At 44.0% G+C, this 24,029-nt stretch overlaps 1 protein-coding gene and 1 long non-coding RNA gene across 3 annotated transcripts in view; both read left to right on the top strand.

Annotated features, from left to right (window-relative positions):
• Positions 1-24,029, top strand: part of MANBA (mannosidase beta) — a 68,247-nt gene that overhangs the window by 1,300 nt on the left and 42,918 nt on the right. The window contains exons 1-4 of one of the 2 annotated variants that reach the window (XM_083571153.1): positions 6,163-7,290; positions 18,930-19,024; positions 19,564-19,669; positions 22,026-22,196. In XM_083571153.1, the coding sequence (XP_083427279.1) occupies positions 7,093-7,290; positions 18,930-19,024; positions 19,564-19,669; positions 22,026-22,196 (570 nt within the window). In that variant the 5' untranslated portion in view covers positions 6,163-7,092. Of the gene's footprint in view, positions 1-6,162; positions 7,291-18,929; positions 19,025-19,563; positions 19,670-22,025; positions 22,197-24,029 lie in introns of those variants that run through there. The other variant, XM_083571154.1, reaches the window with a different exon arrangement.
• LOC310742624 lies at positions 7,893-9,425 on the top strand. The gene is made up of 2 exons (XR_014538622.1): positions 7,893-8,799; positions 9,197-9,425. It is a non-coding gene; the product is annotated as an uncharacterized lncRNA (long non-coding RNA).

Below are 24,029 nucleotides of genomic sequence, written 5' to 3' on the forward strand. Positions count from 1 at the left end.
GATCATGCCCTTCCAGCCGTGACAATCCCCCAATCTCTGGTGCGACGTAAATCAGCGACGCAGCCTTCAAAGCCTGAGCACACTATATCAGCAGAGCATACTGGGCAAACAGAAGTGGCGTGAGGCTTGTGGAAGCATACTTACAAGCTACAGATTCATTAAGCATAAATCAGGACAAAGAAAACATGTCTCTCTTTCGTCTCCTCGGAGAGAGAGTCAAAAACAACAGCTATACACAACAGAAGTTCCCAGCAAACTGTGCTGGTATGTAAACAAACATGTGACACGTAACAATCCCATGTCTGCTGCTTAAGGTGGAATGGAATTTTCCAACAGTAAGATCATGTGCCTGGCTTCTAACCCAGACGGCTTATTTTGAAGTTTACTGTTGACAGTGGCAAGAGTAGCCAATGTTGGACTACAACTTCCATCATCCTTGACCATCTCAAGTTGATGGGAATTGTAGTCTAACAAAATTGTAAGGGCACCACCTTAACTACCTCTGGTCAATGGTATCAAAATCACTGAAAAGTCCCTAAGAATGAGCAGGGCTGCAGTTCCAATGTTCTCCTATAATCATTGGATATCCACTGGACAGCCCAAGGCAATAAGTAATCAAATGGAGTCTAATGCCCAAGTGAAACGGATCTGGATAATCAGCCCTACAGAGTGGAATATCACTGTGCCCAGACATGGATTATTGGGGAAATAAAAATCCTCCAGCAAGAAAGTGAATACCGTGATACCCATAATAATCTAAGCAGGGAATGACAAAGAGCAATGCAGGGGGAAAGCCTGTTCTCTCTGGCTAATGAAAATCTTATCAATCTTCTTTCTGTGACTTCATCAAACATTTTCTTCATCTATTGAAGCTTAGTTTTGTAACTAGAGTGGCTAGAAAGCTATGATGAAGACAGAAGTTACTGTTTTAAATAACTTCAGCCAATCTCCAGGGTTAAGCTGCACAAAACCCAGATCTGCTTTTTTGCTGTGTATCATGCTGATTGGCCACACTGCTGATACCACCAATATACCTTTTCCTAATTTCCTGGATTTTTTTTTTTATTCCTCTAAATCCCCCTTTTAGATAAGTTTATGACTGAAGGGATACATGTGTGGCATAAAAGCTTTATAATTTTACAGCATTTGTGAACTACCAAGTAGGTGAACGTTCTCTGGGTGGCGAACTGTACAATTTGAATGCATAATTACAAACTAGCAAATACACAATCACGATTTTAAAAGGTAAAACCATCGCCACCAAACAGTGTAACAAATGAATTGAAAATATCTGGGAAGCTAAAAAGGTATTTGTCAAAAGGACACCAGGTGAACTTTTCTGGGGATGACATCCCATAACTGTTGCCACCATAGGAAAGTCCCTCTCTTCCATCGGACCTCAGAGAAGCTGGGGTGGGGGGCAGAGTTTGAATCACTGATAGTCACATCTATCTTTCTGGTTGCAAAACTGAACTCTCCCTGTGGCTGAGACCGTAAGCTCTTTCCCTCTGCTGTCTCTATCACCTTTATTTTTAAAGCTGAGAGTCTCAGGAACCTAAATTCTCACCAACCCAAACCAATTGTGTGTAGTGTGGTGTAGTGGTTAAGAGCAGTTTGATTCCCCGCTCCTCCACATGTAGCTGCTGGGTGACCTTGGGCTAGTCACACTTCTCTGAAGTCTCTTAGCCTCACTCACCTCACAGAGTGTTTGTTGTGGGGGAGGAAGGGAAAGGAGATTGTTAGCCGCTTTGAGACTCCTTAGGGTAGTGATAAAGCGGGATATCAAATCCAAACTCCTCTTCTTCTTGCTGTACTTTGGCATGGTAGTAATTGTGAAATCAGGCACAGCCCTACGGATGTGACATTCACTGCCAGATCTCTCCCTACATGTGTAAAAATGCATATTAGTTCAGGAGCAGAGCTATCATTCTGTCCACAAAATATATGTCAGTGGCATTAAATTGGTGCTGTTGGCTTTTTTGTGTGTGTCTTCCATACTGAGGGGGAAATGATCATAGAATCATAGAGTTGGAAGAGACCACAAGGGCCATCGAGTCCAACCCCCTGCCAAGCAGGAAACACCATCAGAGCACTCCTGACATATGGTTGTCAAGCCTCTGCTTAAAGACCTCCAAAGAAGGAGACTCCACCACACTCCTTGGCAGCAAATTCCACTGTCGAACAGCTCTTACTGTCAGGAAGTTCTTCCTAATGTTTAGGTGGAATCTTCTTTCTTGTAGTTTGGATCCATTGCTCCGTGTCCGCTTCTCTGGAGCAGCAGAAAACAACCTTTCTCCCTCCTCTATGTGACATCCTTTTATATATTTGAACATGGCTATCATATCACCCCTTAACCTCCTCTTCTCCAGGCTAAACATGCCCAGTCCCTTAGCTGTTCCTCATAAGGCATCGTTTCCAGGCCTTTGACCATTTTGGTTACCCTCCTCTGGACACGTTCCAGTTTGTCAGTGTCCTTCTTGAACTGTGGTGCCCAGAACTGGACACAGTACTCCAGGTGAGGTCTGACCAGAGCAGAATACAGTGGCACTATTACTTCCCTTGATCTAGATGCTATATTGATGCAGCCCAGAATTGCATTGGCTTTTTTAGCTGCCGCGTCTCACTGTTGGCTCATGTCAAGTTTGTGGTCAACCAAGACTCCTAGATCCTTTTCACATGTACTGCTCTCAAGCCAGGTGTCACCCATCTTGTATTTGTGCCTCTCATTTTTTTTGCCCAAGTGCAATACTTTACATTTCTCCCTGTTAAAATTCATCTTGTTTGTTTTGGCCCAGTTCTCTAATCTGTCAAGGTCGTTTTGAAGTAATAGCTTTGTTTCTAGTGAGTAAAAGGTTGATGTGGTATCTATTTCTGTCCAGGAGGGCAGTAGCAGTTGTCTCAAACCACTTGCACCATCTCTTTCAAGCTTTGCCGGGGAAAGTAGTGCTGGCTTTTTTGGTAGTAATCTAATACCAAACTGCTGCTGATCAACTGAAAAATTCTGCAGCGATCACATGCTGGTAGGAAGCCATGGGTAAAAAGTTTCTACTTTGTTTTCCGTGAGCATCCTAACATTCTCTTGGCCAATTCACACAACAGGAAGTTAGGACTTTTTAAATTTTCACCCATGCTGTGTTTTTGTGATTGACTTGTCTGAATGAACTGTGCTTACACTGGCAAATTCCCACAGAAGCAGAGCAGCAATGTGGTGCGTATCTAACACCCATCCAAAGTTAGCCAAAAAATAGGCACGGTTTATGGCTGTATTGTTGCTTTTTATTTTATTCTGAGCAGCCCCTCTAAATGAAGCCTTCTCAGTAAATACGATGTACTGTACAAATGGAAATTCAGCCCATTTTGGGGTTTGCTTGCAGCCGAGCACAAATGCTAGAGGATTCTTTTCTCCTGGAAATGGTTCATTTTTTAAAAAAATTCAAAGGCTACAGGAATCTGGGCTGACGATGGATGAAAGTGCTGGCAATGGAAAATGTCAGCTTTGAAGCTTCTCCCACTGTATTTGTTCACTTTGAAATGGGTTGGGTTGATTTTAATACTATTTAACATTTATAAAGTTGCTTGGATGTAAGCTGTCAAAATGCACTTGCTATATACTGTTGGAATTTACAGTAGATGGGATTTTCTGATAAGGTGGTGCTGGGATAAAAAATTTTTAAGCAATGGCGCATTCCTCCTCCTTTACAGCTTAGCAGATAGAATTGGGGAAGTGTAACTGTACAGGCAACCCTATCCCTGTAGAGGGAAACTGAAATTTATATGAAACAGTATGGTGTTGACCTTTCTTATATTTACCCAGTCACTTCATTCTTTCACAATGGGCCTTTTATGTCTGTAGTTCCATTCTAGATACCTTACAGCTCTAGGAAGCTTTAGAGTTGGGAGATCCTCCTTCCTAATCACTTAGTGTTCTGCTTGGCACATTTTGACTATTAACTTACACTGCTGTATGATTAAATACTTCCCTATTTATATTGCTTTGCACCAGTTTGTGTGTTTGTCAGCATTTTAGCTCAAATCCATCCTAGGGCATGGGCATGGCAGGGTGGAGAACCACTTTCAACCACCAGACTGGATCAAAAACTTGCCAAGCTTCCATCTAACAAATGAGTGGAGACAGCCACCTGTCAATCACTTTGCATCATATGACATCAGATGCATCCAATCCTTGCTGAAAGCAGTGGGGATTGTGTTCAGTGCCAGATTTAAACAGGAAGCCCACCAGCAAAGGAACAACTGGGTATGTACACACTAAGCTGTGTGTTCTGTGGTTGCCGTGTCTGATGTCATGTGGCTACTCAGAACTGCAGGGCAGGCTAAACTGGGTGGCTTAGCACCCCCAGTAAGGGGTGGCCCAGTAAGGCTGGAGGTTATTCACTACTGCCATATACAGCAAGTGTTGTACCACTGGACCACAGATGGGGGTTTGTTGGCATCTTTCTGCCTTGAGAGAAAATGGAGTCTTCCTCCAGGGGTGACGTCAAACAGCTACATTAGCAGCACCGAACTGACCTCCCCAGAGTGCAAGCCTGAGCAGTGTGTATGGAGGTCCTGGGCCACCTAGACAGCAAGATTCCCCTCTTGGTCTCGCTGATGTGGTCCAAAGGAAAGCAGAGCAATACCAACGTTTGGCACCAGCTTGGCTGCAGGAGTTGCCGGAAGGAAGTGTACAAGGCGGCATCCAACCGTCTTAGGGACTGCACTCTGGATTTGTGTAGGGCTTACTCCAAGGGTTGGCAACCTAAGGCTCATGGGCTGGAAGCGGCCCACGGAGGCCGTTTAACCAGCCCACGAGCTGCCCGCGAACCAAGCCGCCCGCTCAGCGAGTCCCCGTGCACTGCGCTAAACCAGCACAGCACGGGAGCTCTTTCACAGCTCCGGAAATAGCTTCTGCGTATGTCCGGATGCCAGAAATCACATCTGCGCACGTCTGCAGCACTGAAAATCGCTTCTGCGCAAGCACTATTTTCTGCATCTGCGCATGCGCAGAAGTGATTTCTGGCATCGTGCTGTGCTGGCCCGGCCCACGGAGGATCTCCGCGGGAGTGATCCGGCCCATGCCCGGTAAGCCTTGCCAACCCCTGGCTTACTGCATAGCCTTTTCTCCCAAAGATGTTACACAAGGCAGCGGGTATGGATTGTCTATCAGGGTTTACTCCCCAAGTCTTTCTCATGAATGAGGATAGCTGCAAGGCAATGGAGGTTAGGTTCAGAGTTTTCCTTCTCTTGGATGGGGGTTTACACTTCTGGAAATTGCCCCACAAACAATATACATGGCCTGAACACAAACGTTTGTTATATGTACCTTCCAAAAGTGGTTTTTTTGGAAATAGGTAGAGTCCAAAGCCCATGAAATGCAAGAGACGCAGCCCATGCGCATAACAAATCTGCAATGCAGTGTATTTAAAGATAAGCAGCACAGTAACCATTGATGACAGCTTTTGCTTTACTACATTAACACCTGTAATGGGAGAGAAGATTTTTTTCTCAATTAAGTTACAGATAGGTAGCCGTGTTGGTCTGCCATAGTCAAAACAAAAAAATTTTTTTTCTTCCAGTAGCACCTTAAAGACCAACTAAGTTAGTTCTTGGTATGAGCTTTCGTGTGCATGCACACTTCTTCAGATACACCGGCTTCAGATAGACTTCTTCAGATACTTCTGTTTCAGTGTATCTGAAGAAGTGTGCATGCACACGAAAGCTCATACCAAGAACTAACTTAGTTGGTCTTTAAGGTGCTACTGGAAGAATTTTTGTTTTTTGTTTTTTCTCAATTAAGTTATAAATGAATAGAATCAAATTTGTTTGAAAAGGATTGGGGGCCTATTCTCTCTTTTAAAACTTCCCTCAGTTAGTTGTCTAATTTCCAGCTATTCTCATATTTAAAGAGCTGGTAAAAGAACAGCGCTAGCATTGAGAACATCTCTGTGGAACTTTTACTGAACTCTCAGTAACTCATGTTCTTATCGAAATGTAGTATTTGCCTGTTAATAACAGAAAACATTTGCAGGAGAGTCTATGGGGTGCAAAACCTCAAGGAGCTGTGAAGGACCAAAAGAATTTGAAGGAGAGGTCAAACCTGAAACCACGTTTCATTTATTTTTGCAATTTAACGACTATCTATAGTCAAAATTACAAGGGTTAAAAAACAAACAAAATTACTATATAAGGCAATAACGAACTACACTATCATTGAATCACAAATCACTTTAAGGCAGCGAACAGGAGAAAAGAACTTGCGCAGCAACCAATAAATTGGAAACTGAAGGCAGAGGATTGAAATCTCCTTTAATAAATACTAGTCCAATGTGTCATAAAATGGAGGTCCATAGCGGGAGGTTGCACGCCAGTTCTTAGATGGCACTCACGAAACGGAATACATTATCGCAACCTACTCCTCGTAAACACCATTTCGCGCAAACCGCATCACAGCTGACCCAAGTTCTGCAAGAGAAGAATGTGAATCCAGGAACTGACCAATTGCAGTAAGCAATGGAAGAGGTGGAGTAGAAAGCAGCCGTGCGCACCGGAGGGGCGAGGGCCTGAGTCATGGGGCGGGGGCGAAAAACCTTGCAGGAAACCGATTTGGGCAAGGAAAGGGGATTGGGCAAAGTGGGGAGCAGCCAAAAGCAAACTCGGATTGGGAAGGGAACGCCTTGGAGCGCACGGAAACGGTTGCTGTGTTCCTCGATTCGGGAACATGCCTATTGCTTTAGTTAGGGAAACGAATGGATGGGATCACACAACCACCTTTTCTTGATCGACTGCGGTCACGCGCTGCGACGGAAGATGACTTCCGCAATCTTATGTACACATCAAGAGAAAGGCAGCACGCAGGCGCGCTTCTCCCTCTGCGCAAAGGCTGCAGGGCGCACGAGAGTCTCCACCTCCGAGAAACTCTCAGCTGATCAAGGCTAACTACTTGCAGCCGCGCTTCGCAGGAGGGGGGAAAGTCCGACAAGTCGTGCGTAGCTCCCCGGATCGAATCATCCAACTGCTTGCAGGGCTTTTGTGTTTCTCCGGCTCCGCACCGGTGGGCTTTGATCCCACGTGGCTCCCACCTGCTTTTCGCCCAAGATGCACGCTTTAGGTCCTGCTCCTGCTTGCGCGCTTTCGGTCCTGCTCCTCCTGGTTGCTTCGTGGCGGGTCGGGTCGACGGAGGTGCACAGCCTGCAGGGGAGCTGGCGGTTGAGCAACGGGAACGGCTCGCTGGTGCTGGGAGGAGATGTGCCCGGGTGCGTGCACACCGCGTTGCTCCGACACGGTCTCATCCAGGTACGATCTCGCTGGCGCTATCAGCCGGCCAATCAGCTTCGACGGCGCTGGTTCGAAAGTGAGAGTGGCGGCTGCTGGCCGCTACAGCGAAAGTGGAGCGAGGGGTGGTGGTTGGTTACCATGTTTATTTGGCTATCGTTGTTGTTATTCATTTCGTTTCTAGACCACTTTATATTTTTAAGAAAAGAAATATCACGGCGGTTTGCAACACTGTTTTCAAGGGGAAGGGCATGTGTCTATGATCCGCAACAACCCTCTTAGACTGGTTCACACATGCATATGCCCCTCACTTGATTCCTCAAGGCTCTCGGTCGACTGCCCTTGGAAAGCATTGTGTTTTAAACGTGATGTGAAGCGAGTGACAGGAATGAGATTCAGACATGCAAACCACACTTATTGGAGGTCGAGTGGAACATGAAGCAAAAAGTTGCAGTGTGCAGTGCTCTTCTTTACTGGAGCATAGGAGGAGCCCTGCTGGTTATGTAGACCAGGCATAGGTAAACTAGGCCCTCCAGATGTTTTGGGACTACAACTCCCATCATCCCTAGCTAACAGACCAGTGGTCAGGGATGATGGGAATTGTAGTCCCAAAACATCAGGAGGGCTGAGTTTCCTACGCCTGACATAGACCAAAGGCCCACCTGATCTGTTTCCAAAGTCTGTATCCACAGTCTGTATTCAAAGTATCCAAAGTATCTGTATCCAAAAAGTATCCAAAAGTATCTATCCAAAGCCTTATTGCCTTAGCCTTATTGAAAAGAGCAGGAGCAGCTCAGCTGAGCAAAATCACTACCATGTTTTTGCACACTTCCCATTAGTTTCAATGGGTCCTGCCCAGGAGAATAGAGGTGTGTGTGTGTGTGTGTTGCAAGCAGAGGTCAGCAGGAAGCAACAACCAAGACAATGAATATATTTAAGAATGGCGAAAACTAGCTCAAAAACAATTGGATATATAGGTCTGTAGCATGGTGATACACTAGACCTGAGTGTGAAGCAAAATGGGTTGGTCAAATCATTATGTTCTCCGTTTCCCACTTCAGCCTTTTTCATTCATTCCATTTATGAGGATAATATTTTCAGATAGCTAAGTGCAGAGCTGAGCAAACCCTGGGGCTGCATGTGATCCTTGCACCAATTTCTTGCAGCCCATAGCTTTATTTTATCTGGGCAACTAGGAGGGGAAATTGGGAGGAAAGGGGTTGGTATTGCCTCCAAGCCTGTCCACTTTTGTCTCTGGCCCTACCCATGGTTGTGGCTCTGGATAGATTACCCCAAAAGGAATCTCACCCTTGAAAGAAAAAAAGATGGCTTAACCCTGTTTGATTATTTTTGAATCATTTGCTATTACCACATTTTATTTATCCCTTTTTGGTGCAAATACTTTTTCTCTCTGCATGTACATTAAATGGCAAAGGGGAAAACAGGTGTCCCTGAAATAGGCCTACAATGCATGTCGTTTCTTATAGAGGTGATCAACCTGTGACTGGACTCTGCCAGTTCAGACTTTAGGTGCAGTGGCGTAGCGTGGGGGTGCAGGGGGGGCCGGCCGCACCGGGCGCAACATCTGGGTGGGGCACGCTCGCACTCGCAGCTCCCTGCCCCTACCTGGCTCACTCACTCTCACTGCAGTGCTGGCTGTGCGAATCCGATCCGAGCCGCTGGGTCGCCGCCCACTGTGGAGGGGGTGGGTGCCAGGCGTGCGGTGCGGAGAGAGAGCGAGGGACTATCTGGGGGAGGGACAGTGCAGCGGCCGCCCAGCGCAGCGCTGAGCACGGGAGAGAACCACACCAGACCAGCCCAGGCAGCAGCAAGAAGAAGCTGGCAGCAGCGGCAGGTTAGGGATTAGGGGGCGCAAATTACTTGCCTTGCCCCGGGTGCTGACAACCCACGCTACGCCGCTGTTTAGGTGATGGCCCACAATTATTGAATGCTATTCTGTATATCTACATATAAATTTCCATCACATAGAAAAGTAGTTGTTTTCTGTAAAAACCTTCATTCTAGTTATCACTCTTTGTGTTAAGTGCTAATCAAATTAATTAATGCACAGTAGCAGAAAATAGGATCAAAATGCATATATAGTATTAAACATGTAATATAATCAGATGTATAGAGGAATAAGGTTGTTTTTTAAAGTATTTATACATCATATAAAAATACAAATCAAGCATTAATACTTCATTTTGAAGAAACACTTTAAGAACAATTAAAGGAAATATTGTACAACTTAGAAATAGCGCAAAGGCTTAGTTTGCCTAAATTGCCCAGTAGGTCATTTTTACAAATGTAAAGTGCATGCAAGTGTATTTTTGCAGGTGTTGTTCAAGGTTAATGGAAGGCATTGTGGAGATCACACAGTGTCCCCGGATGTTTCACCATCTATTGATCCCTGTGCCACCACTTTATTTCTCGCTGCCACCACCCAGGCCCTACCTGGTACAATACTGAGTCCAGTCAGGGTTAAATTGGAACACAAACTTCTGTTTATTTATTGCAGTTTAACAAGTGTGTGGTTTCATAAATGGTATTGGTCAATTACAATCATGAGATGTCTATCCAGACCTATAACTTCCGCTACCTGCCCTCACTGACTAAACCTCCTCTCAGATATTTACTTGTCTTCCTAGCTCCTAACTGTTCCTGACTCAGCTTATTTCGCTACATTAACTCAACCTCCCCACAGACTCTATCCCAATTCACTCCCACTCCAACCAACTCCCAATGAACTCCCCTCTTCTGCCCCTCCAAGAGCTGGTTTTATAGACCCTCTGACTCCACCCCCCTGGGTTCTGATTGGGTAACCTATTTAACTATTTCACCTCCAGCACTCTCATGCATGACTCGCAATTCAGCCCTTATCTTGCAAACGAATACACGTGCGTTAAATGTGTGTTGGATATGCTTTAAAAGCATGGTGTGTGCATCTGCCCACAGAAACAAACCTCTCCATCCAGGCAAGCTGGAGACCATGTCACAGTTCAAGGACACATTGCAGCCAGGCAGAAGTACTCAAGGAGGGCTTGGGGTGGAGCAAGTGAGGAGTGTGGCCTGGGAAGAAGGACTTGGCCTGGGCTGGATAGTGAGGCCCAGAGGACCAAATTCAGGCCCCCTTGCCACCTCAGGCCTGGTAGAGAGTACTGTAACTCTAAACACATTAGACTCTGTGCCAGGAAAAATAACAGCAACAACATAGTTGACCTACATCATAATAACAATAATTTTATTGTTTCCCCAGCCATTCTGGGCAGCTTCCAGCAAAGTATAAAAACACACCAAAACATTAAAAAAAACTTCCCTATGCCGAGCTGCCTATATATACTGTGAAATAAAAAAAACAAGTTACAGGTAGGTAGCCGTGTTGGTCTGCCATAGTCGAAACAAAATAAAAAAAATCCTTCCAGTAGCACCTTAGAGACCAACTAAGTTTGTTATCAGTATGAACTTTTGTGTGCATGCACACTTCTTCAGATACACTGAAACAGAAGTCACCAGAAAAACAAATTTTAAAAGACCCTGCTGCTATTTATGATAGGAAAATGCCAACCTTGTTGTCTTTGATGTTTCAGGTTGCCAGTTTCAGCTGCACCTAACAACCATTCTGTCCCTCCCTGCTGTTTGGTTCTGTCTCTGCCCACCACAGCCACTTCCAGAACCTCATGGCAGTCTCCCTTCATCGGGTGCATTTCAGAAACTTGTATCAAGCCTTTCTGCTCTCCCTGTCCTTCTGATTCCCTTCCTGGAACTGTCAAAACCGCCCATCTGGTTGCACTTGTGTTCCCCATCCAAGCAGCCTTATGAAATACCATACAGTGGTACCTTGGTTTTCAAACTTAATCTGTTCCAGGAGTCCGTTCGACTCCTGAAATGGTTTGAAAACTAAGGCACAGCCACCGATTGGGTGCGGGAGCTTCCTGCTCTCAATCGGAAGCCGTGTCGGGCGTTCGGCTTCTGAAAAACGTTTGCAAACTGGAACACTCACTTCTGGGTTGGTGGCATTTGGGAGCCTATTTGTTTGGGAGCCAAGCCGTTCGAGCACCAAGGCACCACTGTATTTACTCAAATGTAATGAGCACTTTTTGGGGGCCAAATTACATTGCAGAAATGAGGGTGCACATTAGATTTGATGGCACATTTACATTCACCAGCAAATCCTTTTTTGGTTTCAGGGTTTTGAAAATGGAGGTGCACATTTGATGGCGTATTACATTCGAGTAAATAGGATATATCAAAAGTAACAAAAGCATTAAACAAACATCTTGCCATGGAACATGAATATACATACTTTCTCTAGAGCACAGTAAACCTGTATTACCATGGGAAATTCTTCTGCACTTCCTTTTGGCTTCCGAGACTTAATTTAAAAGCTGTGAGTACAAGTCACAAATTTCTTCTGAGCTCGGTGTGCACTTGGCAGCAATGGTTTTGAGGTGCATGGTGCCAGGAGCTGGTGTTGCTAAAACTGCTGTCCGATATGGTGAGACACCAAGATTACAACTTGAAACATCTTTTGGGGCAGCAAGACCTTTGGCACTCCGCAGAGGGATGGTGAAGCTGTGGCCTTCTAGATGCTGAACTCCCAACAGCATGGTCAATGGCCAGGGATGTTGGCAATTGTATTATAATGACCACCTGTCTTAAGACTATAAAGTCTTCCTGTATAGACCATATAGACTCAGACTTTTCCCAGTGAAGGATTGTTTGTCCGGGCCCTGAGGAAGGTTGACTCTTGGATAGAGTTTCTGAGCCCCACATTGGGTGAAAGATTGTAGGGGGTTGGAATAGATGATCCTCAGGGTCCCTGTCAACTCTAAAATTCTATTATTCTATGAATCCCTTGTTCCTGACACCCTGGCTCCCCATTTAAGAGCTACCCATGGCTCAGTCCTGATACATATCAGTGTGGGGAAACTGTCAGTTTTGAGTTAACAAAAACAGTGGCTCAAAAAGTGATCTAAACAAAACATCAGTTCCTCCTTTACATTAACAGAACAAATACATATTTGGGAAAAAGATATGTTTTATAATGAAAAACAAACTGTTACAACTTAGATCTGACACTTGGCAAATTTTCCTTGACTTTCTTATAGTGCAATCAATTCCCTGTGTTCTCCCAGCTCCTCACCATCTTATCATGCTATAGGTGGGGAACCTGTGGCCCTCCAGACGGTGCTCGTTTGCAGCTCCAACCAGCCCTTGACCATTGGTCATGTTGGCTGGGAATGGTGGAAACTGAAGCGCAACAACATCTGGAGGGCCAGAGATTTCCCAGCCCTGCTGTAGGTTGTACTAAGAAGCAACAGAATGACAGGAAGCAGCACAAGTCACAGATCTTGTGCTAATTACTCTGCAATCATCTTCACTAAAAAAAAAAAAATTAATGAGAGCAATATTCCTCAAATTTTCTGCACGTGTAAAGTTTTCCAGACTAGTGACTGAACTGGAATGTGTCCCCCCCCAAGAATTGAATCCCCCCCCCCATTTCTCGCATGCTATGATATATGAAAACCATTTTCCAGTTACCTCTGTTGGTTAATTTTTCTCTCACTCTGTATACACTTGGATATAAAGGCAGCCAAGTTTGTTCTCTTGAGCTGGAAGCTGACAGTTCAGAAAGCAGAAGGATTCATTTGGACAAAACCTTAAAGATAATAGAGCATTAAAATGCCTTTTTGAACTGTGTTGTTTTCTAGCTTTCTTTCAGGATGTGGTAACTTGAAATCTTACTACACAACTGTTACCTCACTGGTCAGGGAGGGGGTAGTAGCTCAGTGGCAGAACATCTGCTTTGTTTTTTTTTAAAGTAATATTTATTAAAAATTTCACAAAATTACAAAAATAAGGGAAAAAAATAATAGAACAAAAATTTACAAAAAACTGAAAAATAAAAACACTTAAAAAAAATCATGACTTATCTTTCATTTACTTGTTTCCTTGACCTCCTCACACCTCCCTTTTTTGTATTCTAGTTCAGTTAGTTAATTCAGCAAATCCTTTCCATCTTTATTTTTATCTTAATCATTTTTTAAAAGAAATATTTATTAAGATTTTACAAAGACAAATATACAAAAACACATAATAATAAAAAAATAAAAAATAAAAAGATAAGTAAAACATACAGAAAAAACAAGAAAAATTAAAAACAATTGTTTTTCATAACATAAAACTCATTTGCTTGTTTCTTTGACTTCCTCACACCTCCCCTTCTTGTATTCCCATTTAAATAATCAAATCAGCAAATCCTTACCCTCTTTCATTTATCTTATCTCTATAACTTAACATTTTATAACTCAGTATTTTCATCCATTATCAATTCATTTTTGCATATTCTTATTGACTTTGTTACCAATACCACTTATTTCCAATCCAATACCATTTTAGTTATTTTTTTACCTAATTATACCCTTCTTCCATATTCTTAAAGCATTACAGCTGGAAACCACTTAATTTCTATCCAACATCATTCTAACATTCATTAATTTTGCAATATTTCTGTAAATGGTCTTTAAATTTCTTCCAATCTTCTTCCACCGCCTCTTCTCCCTGGTCCCAGATTCTGCCAGTCATTTCTGCCATATTTTTATCTTAATCATTTATCTTAATATGTTGTAACTTTACATTCTCACCTGTTGACAACCCATTTTTACATACTCCTTTAAAACATTACTGCTAAAACCACATAACTTCATTCCCGCATCCTTCTAACATTCCTAGAACATCTGCTTTGTATGCAGGAGGTTCCAGGTTCGATTCCTGCCATTTCCAGGTAGGGCTGGGAGAGATCCTGTCCAAAATCTTTGAGAGTCATGGCCAAGTCACCATACAGAATACTGAGCTCTATGGACTCTTTGTCTGATTCAATATAAGGCAGGCTTCCTGTATTGGTACTTAACAATAAACCAGGCTTTGATTTTGAATTGATTTTGCTCTACTGTTTTTCTGTGCTGCTTTTCGTTTAAATGAATCTCAAAGCAGCTTACAAACAATGAAGAACAATAACATGATAGAACAGAACATTGCAGATACAGCATGGATCATATAAAGTAATTAAAAAATCATCAGTAAAACTTTTGCAATCTATGAAACGCTATTAACAAAACAGCAACTAAAACCAAACAAACAAAAAACCCAGCAACTAAAAAAATAAGCTAAACACCACAATTACAGCTAAAATATCTAACTCATGAAGGTTTGTTGTGAAGGAGCAGTGTGCTGCTGCAACTGCTTTGTCACTTCTGGTATGTTGTGGTTTGTTAGGGAGAAAGCAAAGATGATGCTTTGCGTTCTTCCGGTGCGTTCTTCCGAAACACTAAACTTCCTCTGCAGGAAACTGCCTGATCCTGAGTCAGACAATTAGTCCTGCTAGCTCAGTACAGTGGTACCTTGGGTTAAGTACTTAATTTGTTCCGGAGGTCCGTACTTAACCTGAAACGATTCTTAACCTGAAGCACTACTTTAGCTAATGGGGCCTTCTGCTGTTGCCGCGCCGCCGGAGCACGATTTCTGTTCTCAGTTTCAGGTTAAGAACAGACCTCTGGAACGAATTAAGTACTTAACCCAAGGTACCACTGTAATTGAAAGCATTTATAGGCTGCTTAATATTTGAAAATCTCTTTAAGTGTCCTATAGCATAAATCAGTAAACAATATTAAGTAAAACTACAATGCAACAGAAAAAGAGGAATATAAAGGAATATTAAAAATAAATAAAAGCAGGAATGCTGAGAATTCAATATAAACACCTAAAATAAAACTATATGAGAGGCACCCTTTTCAGGCATGAGAAAATCCGAAGTCCTCTCTGGAACACATGACATGGACTGGATTACCTTAACACTAAAGTTTCATTATCAGGAAAATAATTTAACAAAAATTATTTCTTACAAAAACCATGGCTGGCACCTGTCATTCAAAGAGGCATTCTGTCCTCTGTATTGTAAGATGGTACTTTCTGAAAGAAACGTTTGCATCATCCGAAAGCAATGACAATGTGCTTTTTGCTTCAGAACCTATGGGTAGCATTCAACACTAGTCCTGCTCAGAGTATACCCATGGGAATTAATTGACACGATGACTAACTTATATTCATTCATTCCAGTGGTAGTAGACTTCATTGAGTCCAACCCATTGTGGTTTTTCAGTTCATTTGCAAATTTATGTCCTTCTAATTGATTCATCAACTAACATTCATTTGCTGTGTAACAGCCCTAACCCCAGCACTGTTTTTCCTGTTACATTTTGACAGTATAGATATGTTAAAGGTAAACATTTGATATTGGTCCCAGAGGCTCTGGGAAATATACCTATGTCCTAAAAGATCTCAGTCCTCTGCTGGAACAAGTTGGTCACTTGGATCTATACATGAGGCTCCAGCCTTAGCTCTTTCTCTGGGGGAACTGGCATCAAACCAGAGCACAACAAATTTTACCTCACAGCAACTGATGGTATGTGGTAACATGAGAATTGCTCTGGGCTCAGTGGTATCTCTGTTGGCACTGATCTCAAGACAGACACTCGGTTCTTTTACTTGATGCGGCACAGTAATGTGCTGGCGAGACAAAGAGATAGGTACTTATCCCGATTTATGAATGTGGTAGTAAGCAGTCTTCATGTGGTTCCTTAACCCATCAGTGAGCAGCTTTTGGCTCACAGGCTTAACTAGGCCCAGCAAGAGTCCTAATTCGGTTCATGAGGCCATTTCCCCCAGTCCATGCCCACCTTCCCCATCCCTGACGTCAATATGGGATGCTGGGTAGAGACATGGCTTCAAAGGAGTGCACTCTTGATTATTCCTTGGCAAATGGAGCTCCACCTCAGTGCCATTCAGCTGATCAGAGCAGACAGGGAGCCCCATTGGGATCGGTTGCCCCATCAGGAACTCCCTAGTGCACCTAAGGGGTGCTGAGAGCCATTACTCTGAAGGCTGATTGCAAGCAAACAACAACAACAACAACTTATTTATACCCTGCCCATCTGGCTGGGTTTCCCCAGCCACTCTGGGTGGCTTCCAACAAAATATAAAAATGAAGTAGTCCTTCAGATACAGTCATACCTCGGGTTAAATGTGCTTCAGGTTGAGTGTTTTCAGGTTACGCTCCACAGCGACCCAGAAGTAATGGAGCGCGTTACTTCCGGGATTCGACGCTCGCGCATGCGCAGACGCTCAAAATGACGTCACACGCATGCGCGGAAGCGGTGAATCACGACCTGCAGACGCGGGTTGCGTTTGCTTCAGGATACGAACGGGGCTCCGGAACGGATCCTGTTTGCATCCAGAAGTACCACTGTATTAAAAGAGGGGGATAGCTCTCAAGCTGCCTTTTCAAAGGACCGCATGTGATGACATCAGGCAGCCGACAGGTGAGCAGCCTGGCCTACCCATCAAAGTTGGCCCATTGGGGTTGGGGGTGGGGAGGAAGGATCCAGCTCACATTATTATTAGTGTGGTATACCTGATCTCTGCTTGCACCATCCACACTGATCTGGGACTGGCTGGGTTTTTGCTCTGCTTTGTGATTTGAGCTTTAGACTATTGAGCCCATTCTGTTCCTACCAGCTTCTCAGCTCTGTGATTTTAAAATGGTATTGTGCATATGTGAGGTACTGCTTTTCTGAATTAAATATGAGGGAAAGAGTAGGAAGATGCATACCCAGAGCAGCCAGTTGCTCTTGCAGAGATGAAGGCAGGATGACACAATCACTCCTGATACAGACAGAAGGATTTATCTGCCTTACTACAGGCTGTTTTGAAAGAGGCAGGCCCCAAATTTCATAAGAGCCTTTCATATATTTTCCCCTTTGGCAAAACTACAGCCTGCTTTTCAGCGGTTGTCTTCAAAGTGGGTGTTTTAACTTGCTTCTTATAGCACACTAGTGATCCTCTCTGGTTGGCAAAAGGTTTGGGGAAGGAACACTCTAAAAGCTTTCTCTGCCTTTTAGACTTCAAAAAAACAAAGCCAAAGATTAGTATATATAATCCTCATTCCCCTGTGAATTGTCTGGGAGGAATTAAGTAGCTGTAGATACAATTAAATATTAACCTGCTATGCAGACGACAGTGGAGTCATTCTGAAAATATCCCTAATACACACCCGTACACAAACACACATACTGAAGAGAATGATTTCTGCCTCCTTACCGTATTTTTCGCTCTATAGGACGCACTTTTTCCCCTTCAAAAATGAAGGGGAAATGTGTGTGCGTCCTATGGAGCGAAGACGCCATAGCCCCGCAACCCTCTCCTGGCTGGAGAGGTGACGCGCGGCTATGGCAGGAGCCTCCACAGCCGCGCACCACCTCTCCAGCCGGGAGAGCGCGCGCGGGGCTAAAGAAGCCATTGCCCCGCGACCCTCTCCCGGCTGGAGAGGTGATGCGCGGCTATGGCAGGAGCCTCCATAGCCGTGTGTCACCTCTCCAGCCGGGAGACCGCGTGCGGGGCTAAAGAAGCCATAGCCCCGCGACCCTCTCCCGGCTGGAGAAGTGACGCGTGACTATGGCAGCAGCCTCTCCACTGCGCCTTTCCGCTGCTCCCTGACCTGCTCTTTGGGGCTGGTGGTGGGCTTCCCCCCACCAGCCCCAAAGAGCAGGTCGAAAGGAACCTGAAGCCTGGAGAGCGAGAGGGGTTGGTGCGCACCGACCCCTCTCGCTCTCCAGGCTTCCAAGGTAGCCGCCTGAACGCACCTTAAACGGCACCTTGTTTTAGAGCGGGAAAACAAGAGGGGAAAAATTCTCCCACTCTCTGTGCAGCACCTCCTGCCGCTTCGCTGAAGGGGCGCTGGGCAGAGAGCAGAAGAATTTTCCCCCCTCGTTCTCCCCCCTCTAAAACAAGGTGCGTCCTATTGTCCGGTGCGTCCTATGGTGCGAAAAATACGGTAGTTCCTACAGTAGTGCTAAATATTCCAGTAAAGAGGTTATATTTAGCACAGGCTCACTAAAATATGCATCACTCTCTCACATACGTGGGTTGGCTAAAGGTTTTCTTCCCCTCCCCCTTTTTTCAAAACTCAGGCTATCTTATTAATCGTTTTCAGGCAAAAAATGTACTTGTTTGCCTTCAAAAGGCTCCAGAGTTCTAATGCTGGCATAATGAGGATTAAAATGTTGGGATTCACTGAGTGTGTATTTCCCAACTCTTTCCTTATTAATGCCCCGCCTTTCAGCTTTGATAAAGGAGACGAACTCTTCTTTATTTAATACTTGCTTTTGTGAGTTGGCTTAGATGGAGAGAATACTGAGGTGAGGTTGGAGTGGAAAAATGAAAAGAGAGAGGAGGGGGGAAAATATGAATGAATGGTAGACATTCTGCAAATGTCCAGGACCATTTCATGGGAATGAATCAACATGCTATGTAGAAGCCTGATAAAGTTTATAGGTAATAATCTGCCTCCATTATAGATGTTAGTTTCATTGCAAAGTTTGGTATAGCTGAACAGCAGAGGATTCCCTGTTGGAAAAGCAGGAAAAGAGCATTCTGGCTTGAGCATCTAGTTGCTTCACGTAGATGCTCAGCAAAGAGGTTCGGAGTCCCCTCCCTGCATGTTTCAAACCCTAATACCCTTAATAGTAGTGTGTCCATATATATATTGCAATGGTGCCTTTTAACAATAAGCTTTTTAAAAATTATTTTGTGTGGTCCATCAATAGGATCCTTATTACAGATTTAATGACCTGGCCTACGCATGGATATCCTTGGATAACTGGACGTACAGCAGAGATTTCAAAACTCCCTTTGATATCAGGTATGAGAATGGCATAAGTTATGATACAAAGATTTAGGCTGTACTCCTAAGCACACTTACCTGGGAGTTAGTCCCTGGAGCAGACTAGAAATGGATGTTGCTCAAATCATTTCTCAATGTGGGTTTTGTAGGTCTAGGTCTGTGTGCATGTTAGGCTGGTCCCTTCTCAGTTTCTCTCCTTTTTCTAGTGTGATCCTTTTCCTTGACACATCCAGGTTTAGCTGTAGGTTTGCCACACTTTATACTAACCACAGGGTTCTCGTCATTTGCAAACTCACTTCAAATCTAGGTTTCCAACTCGTGATCTAGCTGGAAATTTTGTTGAGCACAGTGGTACCTCGGGTTAAGAACTTAATTCATTCCGGTTAACAAGTCAGCGCTGAAGGAAAGATAAGGGAAGGCTAGACGGAATTTGTAGGAGTGAGGCAGGACATGCATGTTCCTAATGATGACTTTGGATTTTTCAGCCATTTTTCATCTGCACCAGATCATTAAGGCACAGTGGGTTCCCTAATGTGTATTCTGTTCTCTTTTTGTAGGACATGGCAAAAAGTGAATTTGGTTTTTGATGGGGTGGATACAGTAGCACAGATTGTGGTCAATAATGTCACTGTTGGGAGGACGGACAACATGTTCAACAGATACGTGAGTATTCTCCAATTTATATATTACGTGTTTTGGCAAAGTGATTTGATTTCTCCCAGTTTCAACTGTCTTTAAGCCTTGGCAGCATCTAAGCAATCCTGCATAGTCACCTGAAATCTGGTAGTACCTTTTTTCTTTTTTAAAAAGTATGGGCTGTATCTGGTGCTGCTGTTTTGTTTGTGCAATGGGATTTCCCTTTCCTCTTCTTCTCTCCCTTATCCCAAGCCTTCTGTACATCCTGAACATCTGCCCCAGAGGGTTTGGGTGCCCTCCAAAGGAGATTTTGGGGTTTCATGGGAGGAAGGAGAAATCCCATTGTGCAAGTAAAATTCCACTCACACAGCGTTTGGCTACGCTTGTTTCCCACTGTTGAAATACCAAACTTTGCAGTGAAGCTGACATTGCCTGTTACAATAATAATTTATTATTTGTACTCCACCCATCTGACTGGGTTGCCCCAGCCACTGTATTTTTCGCTCTATAACATGTACCCGACCATAACACGCACATAGTTTTTAGAGGAGGAAAGCAAGAAAAAAAATATTCTAAACGAAACAGTGGATGTATGATTTTTGTGGTTCATGCTGTGGCCACAGACATGTGATCTGATGGTGAGTTTGGGGTAGCCCAAAAAATACGGTACTTTGAGGACATTCAGGACTATATTGTAGAAGTGCAAATGCAGCATATGAAGAAAAGGAATAGAGTTTATACTTGGAAGCATTTAAGGCTTTTGATGAAGGCAGAACATACATGAGTACCGTATTTTTTGCTCCATAACACTCACTTTTTTCCTCCTAGAAAGTAAGGGGAAATGTCTGTGCGTGTTATGGAGCGAATGCCTACGGATGGCGGGGGGATCTGCTGCAGTTGTGAGCAGAGGATCCATGGTTCCCCTTTCTTCCCTCCTCCGTGGCTTGCTTTGAAACAGCAAAGCGGAAGAAGAGCCGCTTAGTGGGGAGAAGAGAGGGACAGAAAGCCTGGTTACAAAGCACGGATCCACATGGATCCTCAGGATTTTTGCACTGGGTCACCCCAAATTCACCATCAGATCATGTAGCATGTCCATGGCTACAGCTTGCACCAAAAAAATCACGCACCCACTGTTGCCTGGGGCCGCAGTGGTGCAAAAACGTGGTTACAAAGCATGGATCCACATGGATCCTCAGGATTTTTGCATTGGGCTACCCCAAACTCACCGTCAGATCACATGTCTGTGGCCACAGCATGAACCACAAAAATCATACATCCACTGTTTCATTTAGAATATTTTTTTCTTGTTTTCCTCTTCTAAAAACTATGTGCGTGTTATGGTCGGGTGCGTGTTATAGAGTGAAAAATACAGTACTTGACACAGAAAGAGCATAGATGAGTACATACGTCATTAAAAATGTACATAAGTAATCAAAATGCATAGCAAGACCTCCCTGCTCTCTTGAGTGCTATCTGATGAGGATAACCAGGTCTCACAGTGGCCAAACTTTGCTGAGACTTGGAGAGGAGCTCATACCCATTTTGCTCCTTCCTTGTCCTTTTAACATAGTGCAACAGCTAAGCCAGAGTTGCAGATTGTGGTTATGGAGGAGTCGGATGACACGCTGAGCCAAACTTTGGCTTGGCTTAGCTTAGCTTCTGTGCCACATTGTTCTAACAGGACCAGGAAAGAGCAAATTGGGTGCAAGGTCTTCTCTTGGAGCCAGCACGTTCGTTCAAGTCATGGTAAGTTATAGTTTGGCTTATAAGGTCATAGTGTACAAAGCCATTGCGTGTCATTGCACAATGCGCTGCTAAGTAAAACCAGGTCAACACAACTTGAGACCCAACAGCTCAATGCAGCACATCAGCCTTGTGTTGTGGCTTCCAGGCAACTGGTCTGTTCTTGCAGTTTCAGGTGGTATATCAGTTTCTGAGCAAGCCTCAATGCATGGCTGGTGGGGCTGAGGTTGGCTTGGTGGTTGGCTGCAGGTTGTAAATGTATGGTTTAAGTAGGGTAAGGTTGGCTCTGAATTATCACTTCACTTGCTTTCTTTGTTCAGAGGACTACTGTAGTTGTGTGAGCAACTCCCCATGACCTGCAGTCTCAGGGATCTCCGCAGCTGTTGGAACTTCCACAGTCTCTGAAGTACAATTTAGAGCTTTAAAGTTTTGCAGAAATGACCATGGCGGTGAATCCTGAGGACTCACTTCATAAATTTATTACATTGCTCACTCAGGTAGACTGTTCCTGTAAGTGAAGAAAGCAATGTTTGAGCCAGAGCCCAGGGTGACTGAATCAATGCTTCAAGGATGCTGCGTTTCAGATTCTTAAATATACAGAGTCTATAATGCATCTTTCCCCCATCTTTCCCTGCTTCAGAGCTTTGATATTACCGATGTGATCAAGGAGGTCAATGCAATTTATGTTAATTTTGTCTCGGCTGTTTGGTATGCTGCAGAGCAGAGTAAAAATCACCAAGCATACAGGGTGCCTCCGGAATGCCCTCCACCTGTACAAAAAGGACAATGTCACGTTAACTTCATCAGAAAGGTAAATAGCTATATGCATGAAATGTCAAGAGTCCAGTTAGAAATTATGGTGATATAATCAAGGGAATCTTGAAACATGGGCCTTGTTAGGTAATTGGACCACCCCCTTTAAAAATATCTATTTCTCACTTACGGGGTGTGTGTATGTATATTTCTGTGTGTATACAATCACATTGCTGAGTAGAGGAATCTTGTAATATTTTAAAATGCAATGTAATGTATTGATACCAATATAAAACAGGAAGCAGCCTGATTAATTTTATTGAGAAATATATATACACAGTCGTACCTTGGAAGTTGAATGGAATCCATTCCGGAAGTCCGTTTGACTTCCAAGACATTTGGAAACTAAAGTGCTGCTTCTGATTGGCTGCAGGAAGCTCCTGCAGCCAATCGGAATCTGCGGAAGCCCCATCGGATGCTCGGGTTCCAAAGAACGTTTGCAAACCGGAACACTCACTTCTGGGTTTGCGGCATTCGGGAGCCAAAAAGTCTGAGTACCAAGGCGTTCGGGATCCAAGGTATGACTGTATGTGTAAACTTTTAAAAGCTGTTTTTATGCAAGAGTGGTAGCAAACAGACTAATAGCTAGAGAACAAGTAAATTGTTATAAATAGGTGAGACCCCACCCTTTGGAAACTTGTCCCAGGCAATACTCCTTGGAATAGATGTTTCTGAGCAAGAAGAATCTAGGTGCAGGAGCAGCCAGCATGGTTGCTGGATGACAGATGTCACTGGTTGACAGGTTCCCTCATCCCTGACCATTGGCCATGATAACTGGGCTGAAGGGAGCAGGAATCTAGTAATCCCTGGACTATGCTGGACCCGGCACCATGTTAGCAGCTTCACAGGAGAAGTTCCGGCTACAATTGTTCCCTGTGGCTGCATCCATCCAGGGAATTTAGCAAAGTGGGAGAGACCAGAGTTAGCTCTGAGAAGCGCCAGAATATGCTGGCAGGGTTATGAGGCATCTTAGCCAAGCAGCTTTCTGCGCGTTTGCTGTTTCTCATGTGCTGAGCTACTTACATTGTGCAGCTCTGACAGCTCTGGAAGCATTAGCTAATAAGAAGCCGCATCTCATTAAGCTGTTGTGAAGGGGAGCTGGGTCTGTTTGGACACATCAGCAGAAAGCTTTTAAGCACCGCAATAATGGGAGCCAGGAATTTAATACAAATTACTGTTGTGTTTTCCGCTCTGAGGTGATTGGACAGAGCAATCCTATGCATGTTTAAGCCCAGCCTTGTTCAGTAGCAAATGTGTTTTAGGACCACAGCTTTTGCATTAAAAAGGAACATCTGCTATTTTGACTGTGATGTTATTTAAGCTGTTACAGTTAAGATATAACATCCCTTATATGGTATCTTCTCTCTTGGCAATGATGAACCCTGTTAGGCAGGGAAAGGGAACATTGTAATTACAAATAAGACAGAAAGAAACTTGGTTGTGAATGTAACCTTACTATATAAAACAGGTGTGGGGAACCTGTGGTCACCCAGTTGTTGCTGAACTACAACTCCCATCAGCCCCAGCAAACATGGCCCATGGGAGTTGTAGTTCAGCAACATCAGCAGGGGCAAAGGTTCCCCCCACAGTATAAATACTGCTATTAAATTAGATCAGAGGTGTGCAACTGGCAGCCCTCGGCCTCATCTCATGAGGGTGGCGAAGGGGGGAAAACAGGAGAAGGGATGTGGCAGAATAATTCAGCCCTCAACAACCACAAGAAAAGGTTGCCCACGCCCGAATTGGATCTTTAAGTAGGCTGCGAAAAAGGAGCTGTTTCTGTAACAACAGTTAGTTAAAACATGGTGGGGGTCATCGTTCTGCTCTAATC

The sequence above is a fragment of the Podarcis filfolensis genome (genome assembly GCF_964270895.1).
Source record: "Podarcis filfolensis genome assembly, chromosome: 9".
In the NCBI taxonomy this organism is placed as follows: Eukaryota; Metazoa; Chordata; class Lepidosauria; order Squamata; family Lacertidae; genus Podarcis; species Podarcis filfolensis.